Source organism: Schistocerca nitens, chromosome 5 (assembly GCF_023898315.1).
Source record: "Schistocerca nitens isolate TAMUIC-IGC-003100 chromosome 5, iqSchNite1.1, whole genome shotgun sequence".
In the NCBI taxonomy this organism is placed as follows: domain Eukaryota; kingdom Metazoa; phylum Arthropoda; class Insecta; order Orthoptera; family Acrididae; genus Schistocerca; species Schistocerca nitens.
In genome coordinates, this window is record NC_064618.1 from 23,906,200 (window position 1) to 23,917,067 (window position 10,868).

General features: G+C 45.5%; 1 protein-coding gene across 1 annotated transcript; it reads left to right on the forward strand.

The window, feature by feature from the left end:
- Positions 1-3,072: 3,072 nt before the first annotated feature.
- Positions 3,073-3,786, forward strand: LOC126259515 (histidine-rich glycoprotein-like). Its single transcript, XM_049956373.1, has one exon. The coding sequence runs from the start codon at positions 3,073-3,075 to the stop codon at positions 3,784-3,786; it is 714 nt and encodes a 237-aa protein (XP_049812330.1).
- The last annotated feature ends 7,082 nt before the right edge of the window (positions 3,787-10,868 follow it).

Here is a 10,868-nt window from a genome sequence, read left to right on the forward strand (position 1 = left end):
ACATACCGAGCAGGGGCCAACTCAACGCGCCACTGTGGCCACATAGCGAACTACGACGTATCGTAACGGGCAGTACACTGAGACCAGAGCTCACGAACCGTGCAGACGTGGAACAGGTAGCGGCTCGTAACACTGTAATAGCTGCGCAGTGTTTATTGCCTGCACACCTACTTACAATCCGGGGAACAGACGAGCAAGCGGACGATGAATTTTGCAACGTCAGAAGAAAAAAAAACTGAAATGATTCTGATTTAAGGAGAATGTAGGAGAAGCCTGCTGTTGCCTTGTGTGCCGAGCTTTTTCCAGAGAAACCTCGCTCTCGTTCGTTGTTTTACAAGGTTATGATCGCCTTTATGCCTGATGGCAGCGTACAGACCGCCAAAAGTAAACGATGAAACGTGTTACATTAAAAGCAAATGGAATAGCTTTACTAGCAGCAGTGCATTACAACCCCGGCAATTATTCTGCGATTCCGGAGTGTTTCGCCATTAGAAGTTATGAAATGCTGGCTTGCCCTACCCTCGCACCATGGAGGTTGGGGCCCACGTGCCACTGGATATTCAGGAGCCACTGAGTAGCACGTAGTAAATTACGATTGTGTACCCATTTATATTCCTCCGACTACAGCGCCATCTGCGGCGAAACGAAGGAAATGCTTCAGACAAATTTTAGATTTTGCCGGATAATCGTAACCTGCAATAAAAAACGGGGATTCCCATTTAAGATTCCGAAGATGCATCCCCGCGACGCACGCACAGGGTGAAGTGGGGTATCATTGGATGCCCTCTTCCAAGACAAATAAATTCGAATTTTAACTTTTTTTTTATACGATATGAAGTTTTCGAGATATTTCAATGTAACCAGTTAAAATGAATATCCATTATACAGATGTGAACTGTAACACGATATTACGCTACAATGCCTCGAAACGCTACGTTAAAAATGCATTGCAAATTCAGTCCGAACATCCAAATCTCTCTGCTCGTGATCTTTTTACATATGGCGACCAGGAAGGAGGTCTCATATTAATGTACACTAGCAGATGTCCAGATATCTTTGATTAGGTAGTTTATGTTGACTGCACGTCTTTCAAAATGTCACAGATCTGCTCGAGCAAGTTTGTAGTCAGCCTGTCAGTCGGTGGAAATAGGAAGGACTGGTGGGCAGCTGCCCACTGGGACACTCGGTGTCTGCGTGGGCGGCTTAGCGGAAAGCGTGGCTGCGGGCGACGCCGCCCCCTGGTGAGGCTCCGTCACTGTGACGACTCGTCCACGGCGGCGGCGCGAATGTGCTGCAGTGAGACGGCGCGTGCATTTGTGGCGCCAGTTTCCAAGGCTGCAGTACGCTGTCAGTTGTTTAAACCCGGGTAATCTGTGGAATTTATTTAAATAATTCTCTGTGGTAATTGTCTAGCTTTTAAAATCTCGCATCTACATGTATCTTTTTATGACGATCTCGAAAAGTCAGTTTTCTGGAACAGTGGCAGAAGACTAGCAAAATTGTAACACGTAGCCCCAGGACTATAAATAACAGTGAAAGACAGCGGTCATCTGTTGGAATGCTTGTCGAAGTGCTACTGGGCACAATAAATGGCTGCAAATTGCAAGGAAACTAAACTCCATGTAAGGTTGAGGGACATGTAAGGTGGGGGGAAGTAGACGGACAGAGGAGTAGAGAGAAGGTATCAGTATGATGGTTAGTAAGAGCGAAGGAGTAGGGGGACGGGGAAAGGAAAGTCCCTTTTTTTGGGGTAGTATACAATGGTGGCAGTTAAAAATTAGACCAGTAACATGACGTATCATTAAAAAAGTAATAGGTTACCATTTTTAATTGACGATCGAGAAAGTGAGTCCTGAGTCAATAGGAAACTTTTTTTTAAATTCCCATCAATTTTAAGTCAGGGAACTGCCCCACAACAGACGGAGGAGCGTAGTAACAGTCTTCTTAATCTGTTAGCAATGACCAAATTATGCTCTGAAAACTCTGATGGGCAGCTTCTTTTCTCGTTCCCTTTGCGTAGTTCTTACTCTAGTACTCTTCTTCCTTCTCTTTCTTTTCTGCTATAAAACTACAGCCCGTCATCGCAATACTTCTTCTCCGTTTCGTCTATTTTCTCCCAACAAACATTCTCTGAATTTCATAATCGTCTACAGAGCTAGTAGACAAACTTTTATTATTGTAGTGCGTGTCTGCATCCCGCATGCGTCGGCTGCGATAACGTGTTCACTATGTTTTTCATGGTAGCTTAACTGCATTTCTATTTCCTTATCTGTTGCTTGATCTAGTCTAACATTACTGCTATTTGATTTTGTATTTAGAACCCTCTGGTCTCCTGTCCAGAAGTCAGGTTCTTCCTTCCACGGTATTTCACTAATTCAGAGTATAACTTCAACCTATCCATTTCCCTTTTTAAATTCTCTAACCTATTGACGCTATTGAGAGTAACATTCCACCTTCCAGTCTGTGGCATGCCACTTTTTTCCCGCACGATTACATCCCCCTGACTAGTCCATACCTCCGGAATATTTTGTATAAGATACCACCAGTGATAGAGCAGAGCTTCAGCCAGTCTCAGTAGCAGCACAGGAAGGTCCCATTTTGGCTGACGTTACAAGGCCAGAGCAGTCAGTGGTCCAGACTCGGGTCCAGGCAGCTACTTTAATGGCTGCGCTGTGGGCCCTTCAAGTAGGGGGCACCGGCTAGTGAGGCCGTGCCTGCACCTGCCGTACGGCTGTCTGTGCCGTTGAGGCGCACAACACACCAGTAGGGGGACAACCTATGTGCCACCCCACTTTCCATTGTTGCCAAATTTATTCAAGATGGCGGCGATGACGTCATCCAAGATGGCGGCATGTAGACTTGGCAACAGAGCATGACATCATCCAAGATGGCGGATTTTTGCGGGAGAATAGTCGAACTGTGCTACGTCCACTAACATAAGCCTCCAGAAGAAAAACAAATTGCGGGAAGTTTGAATTCCAACATCCTGTTGGAATTCAAACTTCCCGCAATTTTTTTTTCTTCTGGAGGCTTAGGTTAGTGGACAGCACAGTCTTTGCATACATTATGCTAATGTATGCAAAAACTGTACTTATTATTATTATTATTATTATTATTATTAATCATCCAACATCACCAATCATCCATCATCCAACATCACCATCATCCATCATCCATCATCCAACATCATCCATCATCCAACATCATCCATCATCCATCATCCATCATCCATCATCCATCATCCATCATCCATCATCCATCATCCATCATCCATCATCCATCATCCATCATCCATCATCCATCATCCATCATCACCATCATCCATCATCACCATCATCCATCATCCAACATCACCATCATCCATCACCCAACATCACCATCACCCAACATCACCATCACCCAACATCACCATCACCCAACATCACCATCACCCAACATCACCATCACCCAACATCACCATCACCCAACATCACCATCACCCAACATCACCATCACCCAACATCACCATCATCCAACATCACCATCATCCAACATCACCATCATCCAACATCACCATCATCCAACATCACCATCATCCAACATCACCATCATCCAACATCACCATCATCCAACATCACCATCATCCAACATCACCATCATCCAATATCACCAATCATCCAATATCACCAATCATCCAATATCACCAATCATCCAATATCACCAATCATCCAATATCACCATCACCCATCATCATCATCCATCATTATTATAGACCTAGAAAATTCCCTCCAAATTCAAACAGGGTAGTGCATGCAAAGAGTACTCCATCACTGCCACTCGCTCACTGTCTGTCTGTCACTGTCTCACTCACTCACTCACTGTCTCACTCACTCACTCACTCACTCACTCACTGTCTCACTCACTCACTCACTCACTCACTCACTGTCTCACTCACTCACTGTCTCACTCACTCACTGTCTCACTCACTCACTGTCTCACTCACTCACTGTCTCACTCACTCACTGTCTCACTCACTCACTGTCTCACTCACTCACTGTCTCACTCACTCACTGTCTCACTCACTCACTGTCTCACTCACTCACTCACTGTCTCACTCACTCACTGTCTCACTCACTCACTGTCTCACTCACTCACTGTCTCACTCACTCACTGTCTCACTCACTCACTGTCTCACTCACTCACTGTCTCACTCACTCACTGTCTCACTCACTCACTGTCTCACTCACTCACTGTCTCACTCACTCACTGTCTCACTCACTCACTGTCTCACTCACTCACTGTCTCACTCACTCACTGTCTCACTCACTCACTGTCTCACTCACTCACTGTCTCACTCACTCACTGTCTCACTCACTCACTGTCTCACTCACTCACTGTCTCACTCACTCACTGTCTCACTCACTCACTGTCTCACTCACTCACTGTCTCACTCACTCACTGTCTCACTCACTCACTGTCTCACTCACTCACTGTCTCACTCACTCACTGTCTCACTCACTCACTGTCTCACTCACTCACTGTCAATCATTATCATTTATTATTATTGACCTACCTCCACTAGAAAAATCCCTCCAAATTCAAATTCCAACATGATAATGGCTGCAAAACCTTACTTTTGTTTATTATTCACTATCATTTATCGTCATTTGTCATTCACTATCATTTATTATCATTCATTATTATAGGCCTACCTCCACTAGAAAATTGCGCCAAATTCAAACATGATATTCTCTCGAAAACTGTACTTCTATGTATTATCATCATTTATTATTTATTGGCAGATTCTCTCGGTGAGAAAGCCATTCTCCTTACATGCATAACAAAAATCTATCACAAGTTCAAATCCGCAACACCATAATTGATCACATCTTTTTTCACTGGTAGCCTATCATTATCACGTCAAATAATAAATTGCACTTACAGTAAGGGAATTCATGTCCTTTGATTTTGCAGGGGGGAAGGGACTGAAGACTTTATTTCAAGCAGTACGGTCATAACTTGTTCTCCAACACAGTCAGCACACGCATCTTTTATATCGCAGTGCAGTCACCACGACGTCCGCGCTCCAACTGATTTAGTTTAAAATTCTCTCCACCCCCTGGCTAGCGCGCGGAGGAACTGCCTACACCTGTCACGTGAGGCGCCTGGCCACTAGCGCGGAGGGCGAGCCCAGCGCCTCACGTCGTAAACATGTTTTCGCTGGACACGCTGGAACTTGTCGAATTTGACGTCACAGCGGCCCCTTGTCCACTCACCATGCGTATTCATCAACTCCGCACGTTTCCCGCCAAAATTGTCTGCCTCGGAGCTGAATCGCACAACGGTCGACCGTTCCCTGAGCAAGTCCGAACCTGCAGATACCGACCTCACACAGCCGTTCGCCTCGTGTCCTCGTGCGATCGAGAACGCAGTGCTACACTTTTGGCGGCAAAGTTTGTTCGACAGTGGAATCCGCTATGACTGTATAACATCACGTTTGGACCGCACTAGAACGCCCGCTAATTGACTCGCTCTCGCATGCGCGTAATAACTGTACAATCGCTGCGCCACCGCCCCGCTTACGTCACACACCCTCGATTCACGCGACGGACATAGCCTTCTGCAGATACCTGGGAAATGACTTTATTTCAGACATTATGGTCATGCAGGTGTATTCCAACTGACTTCTCCATGCTCGCACAGCGAAACTCCAGAGCTCAGCTGACGTACACACGGCCGGCTGAGCCCGCTCCCTGGCCGGCTGACGTCAAGCAGTTTACGGTGCCCGCGCAGCCCCCACAGCCCACAGCCAGCGCCCCAGGTAGACAGCGGCGAGCGGCGCCACAAGCGGTCGCCCGCTCAGCGAGCTCGTAACACCGGACACTATGTTTCCTGCATTATTTAGGAGCAGTTTGATATTGTGCACTGAAATTAGGAGCTGTTTGCGTGTCTGCCGACAGTGCAACATGACACCAGGTATATCAGGACGAGTGTTTCTTGTATGAGAGTGATAGGTATACTCGATGCGTAAATAAAATGTACGTTCAGTATTTGTGGGACGATATAGAATATGAGAGAGTTCGAGTTGGTTGTTATATTTTCTACTTGGAGCGTTTGTTAGATCGAATTGCTGAGGTGAGTAGCTACGAGAGCGTGAGGGGTGTGATTGCAGCATATCTCCGTCTCTCAGTGGTTAACTAAAGATGGGGCGAGCAATGTTCTCGGCTTAGGTGCTGGGGGTGTGCTCTGGCCATGTGCTAGACCGTGTGGATTGAACAACAGTATTAGGGTCACAGTTTAGCTAGAATATTTATACAGAAGTATGTCCGACGCTAGTATACAGGTCCAGACTGTGATGGCGGCGGTCTCGCGCTCGTTGTGTGTGAGAGAGGCAAAGCAGACGATTTTGAGTCATCACAGGTGACTTAGGTTAGTGGCTTCGTTTGCCACAATTTTCTTGTGTTTGGTAGCGAAACACGAACTGACCATCAGAAATGAATCTTGGCTTATTTGTATAGACAGAATGTGATATAAGTTAATGTAGGTTAGTACACGTTAGTAAACGGAAGCAAGCAATAGTACATGTTAGCCAACGAACATGGGTCGGTAAAAAGGACGTGGTGGTCGGGAGGGACTTGAAATGAAATATTTAAAGTCCAGGTGGATGTGGCAGTGGCGAAAATTAATTCCAAGTCTAGGTGGACGTGTCAGTTGTCCGCATCAGAGAGGTTAATTAATTGATCAGATTAATTAAATAGTGATGCGGACTTTGTTACATTCACTTGCGGAGGCACTAAGCTAGGTGCGCCCGATGGCTCATGTGTACGGACGTGTGTTTTCGCCACGATCCTGGATTAGACAATCGAAGCATGTGGGCTGAATAATGAGAATCAGGTGATCAGTTAGTGAGAGCGTTCTTTGTCTGACAGAGCCACGTGGTCGATTGCGCGTTGTGATGTCAAGGAAGTTTCCAACTCTCTAGAAAAAACATTCCGTTTCCCAGAAACGTGTAGGAAGAGGTTGAGTGCTGGTGGCTTAGTTTGAAACAATTTTCTTAGGTTGGTGGCGGAAGCGCAAGTGAGCTTTGTTTACTGGCAGATTTCAAACTTGGCGCTGGTTCCTAGGAGAAGGCGGAGGTGGCTGTCTGGTCCTCGAAAAGTAGTTGAAATTAGGGACTTTAACACGTTTGCATACGTATATGAAATTGTAAATGGAATTATTTAATATAGCGGGGTGGGGAGAGTGAATTAGCGAGTGTTCTCGCGACGAGCAAATGCGCTGTTACACGGTCATGGTGGATTCCACTGTCGGTCAAACTCTTGCGCTAAACGTATCCTTTGTACGGCACGCGGTCGACAGAAAACATCGTGTCCGGTGTTAAGTGCTCGCTGAGCGGGCGACCGCTTGTGGCGCCGCTCGCCGCTGTCTACCTGGGGCGCTGGCTGTGGGCTGTGGGGGCTGCGCGGGCACCGTAAACTGCTTGACGTCAGCCGGCCAGGGAGCGGGCTCAGCCGGCCGTGTGTACGTCAGCTGAGCTCTGGAGTTTCGCTGTGCGAGCATGGAGAAGTCAGTTGGAATACACCTGCATGACCATAATGTCTGAAATAAAGTCATTTCCCAGGTATCTGCAGAAGGCTATGTCCGTCGCGTGAATCGAGGGTGTGTGACGTAAGCGGGGCGGTGGCGCAGCGATTGTACAGTTATTACGCGTATGCGAGAGCGAGTCAATTAGCGGGCGTTCTAGTGCGGTCCAAACGTGATGTTATACAGTCATAGCGGATTTTACTGTTGAGCAAACTTTGCCGCCAAAAGTGTAGCACTGCGTTCTCGATCGCACGAGGACACGAGGCGAACGGCTGTGTGAGGTCGGTATCTGCAGGTTCGGACTTGCTCAGGGAACGGTCGACCGTTGTGCGATTCAGCTCCGAGGCAGACAATTTTGGCGGGAAACGTGCGGAGTAGATGAACACACTTGGTGAGTGGACAAGGGGCCGCCGTGACGTCAAACTCGACAAGTTCCAGCGTGTCCAGCGAAAACATGTTTACGACCTGGGAGCGATCGCTGGGCTCGCCCTCCGCGCTACTGGCCTGGCGCCTCACGTGACAGGTGTAGGCCAGGGGGTGGTGAGGATTTGAACAAATTTAGTTGGAGTCCGGATGTCTTGGTGACTGCACTGCGATATCAAAGATGTGTGTGCTGACTGTGTTGTAGAACAAGTGATGACCATACTAAAACTTCCTGGCAGATTAAATCTGTGTGCCGGACCGAGGTTCGAACTCGGGACCTTTGCCTTTCGCGGGCAAGTGCTCTACCATCTGAGCTACCCAAGCACGACTCACGCCTCGTCCTCACAGCTTTACTTCTGCCAGTACCTCGTCTTCTACATTCCAAACTTTACAGAAGCTCTCCTGCGAACCTTGCAGAACTAGCACTCCTGAAAGAAAGGATATTGCAGAGACATGGCTTAGCCACAGCCTAGGGTCCCGAGTTCGAGTCTCGGTCTGGCACACAGTTTTAATCTACCAGGAAGTTTCGTATCAGCGCACACTCCGCTATAGAGTCAAAATTTCATTCTAGAAACATCCCCCAGGCTGTGGCTAAGCCATGTCTCCGCAATATCCTTTCTTTCAGGAGTGCTAGTTCTGCAAGGTTCGTAGGAGAGCTTCTGTAAAGTTTGGAAGGTAGGAGACGAGGTTCTGGCAAAAGTAAAGCTGTGAGGACGTGGCGTGAGTCATGTTTGGTAGAGCGCTTGCCCGCAAAAGGCACAGGTCCCGAGTTCGAGTCTCGGTCCGGCACACAGTTTTAATCTGCCAGGAAGTTTCATATCAGCGCACACTCCGCTGTAGAGTGAAAATTTCATTCTAGATGACCGTACTGCTCGAAATAAAGTCTTCAGTCCCTTCCCCCCTGCAAAATCGAAGGACGTGTAATATGTTACTAGAAGTGCAGTTTATTATTGGCGCAATTATAATAGGCTGCCAATGAAAAAAGATAAGTGACGGAGGAAGCTCGTACATGTGATCAATTATGGTGTTGAGGATTTGAACTTGTGATAGATTTTTGTTATGGATGGCTTTCTCACCGAGAAAATCGGACATCTTGAATAAATAATAAATGATGATAATACATAGAAGTACAGTTTTCGAGAGAATATCGTGTTGGAATTGGAATTGGCGCAATTTTCTAGTGGGGGTAGGCCTATAATAATAAAGGACAATGAATGTTAATAAAGGACAATGAATGTTAATAAAGGACAATGAATGTTAATAAAGGACAATGAATGTTAATAAAGGACAATGAATGTTAATAAATGACAATGAATGTTAATAAATGACAATGAATGTTTTTGTTTCATAGGGGGGGGGGGGCGGGAGAAATCATATTTTGATCCAAATTAATTTCAGTAGCATCCATCATTATCACAAATCAAATGTTTGTGCAACGAATGCCGAAGAAATGTAAACTATTCTTGTACTTCCTTATTCACACTATTAATTACGTGTTGGGCTTGGGGTAATGCACTTACCTCCCATTTCTGCACTATCAACAGGCCAAGTCGGTAATCTGCAATCTTTGTTTTTGCAGCTACTGTTAAAAAAGACCTGTGAAAAGAAAATGATATCACTGTAGGATAATCTTATATCTCTAAACCAATAGACAAGTGTTACAGATGCTACAAAGACTATTAGTATTGTTGACACCCCAACCGCCACATTATTATAATTAATGTTTTATTTCTTACACTCAGTACAGCTAGAGATCTGTCTTAAGACAGCAGTCGCAATCGAAATCAAACCACAGAGGCTGTGAAAACATTTAAATGAGGAAGGAAAGGTCTTCTCAGAGCAGCTTTAACGAGAAAGGAGCAGAGGATGATAAATTTTTGGACTTGAGCTTGAGAGGCACCCACATGCCTTGCTCATACTGTGGCATCAAGCAGTCAGGCCTGCAAGATGAGTGGTCTGCCAAGCGAGTGGATTCATTCTTATTTATGGAGTAACATGAGCTCTAGTACTCACAATTAAGTTACAAATTATTCTCCTGTTTGAATATTACGCAACGGAAACGGATATCTGACTATTAGTAATTTACACAACTCTGACTGTTGACTACGCACTGGCAATACCACATTTTCTTTTTTATTTAACGGCTTTGATCAACACATGGCCATCGCACTGAATATGAATGGCGCACACATTATAAACTCTGGATATCACGACAACATACTATTCGAAGGAAAACGCAAGCCAAGTGGCGTTACTGGATAGTCGGATGGCTCACCTTGCTTCACTCTCAGAGTATTATAGTTTGAATCAAGCGTCACACGGAAACATAACACGCAAAGTAATATTAAGAACATATTGATCACACACGCGAGTTCTCAACTGATACCATAGACGAGTACTTCTCTTTATCCTCATACACAGATTGAGACACACACAGTACTCACCACGTGGAAGTACTCGTCTCTAATTTCAAGTACTGCACACGCCATTTCTTAAATATTTCCAACTAATAGTACACACGCCAGTAATTCAGCTTAACTTAAGCACTCGGAAGTATTTCAACTTATTGCTACACGTGGTTTCATAGTGACCGTTGGTCACTTCCGAAGATTACTACGATCCCCTTAATATTACCTGCCTGACATTTAATTCACAGATCTCACCAAATTGGATGTAGTGATTTATTTTGTGGGAGTGCACATGTGATCAATTAAATAAATAAATTGTCCTTCTTTCCTACACTGGTATCCGGCTTCGGTGTATTAAGTGAAACTGAATTATTATTACAAAAATTATGTTGTTCTGACAAGAATAACGAAGAATGTTGTACCTATTTGCAATGTCGGGCGGTACTGTACCCTTCCAAGCTTACCATTATTCAA

Coding starts and splice junctions, on each gene's coding strand:
- LOC126259515 (XM_049956373.1), top strand. CDS start 3,073: ATGTATGCAAAAACTGTACTTATTATTATTATTATTATTATTATTATT.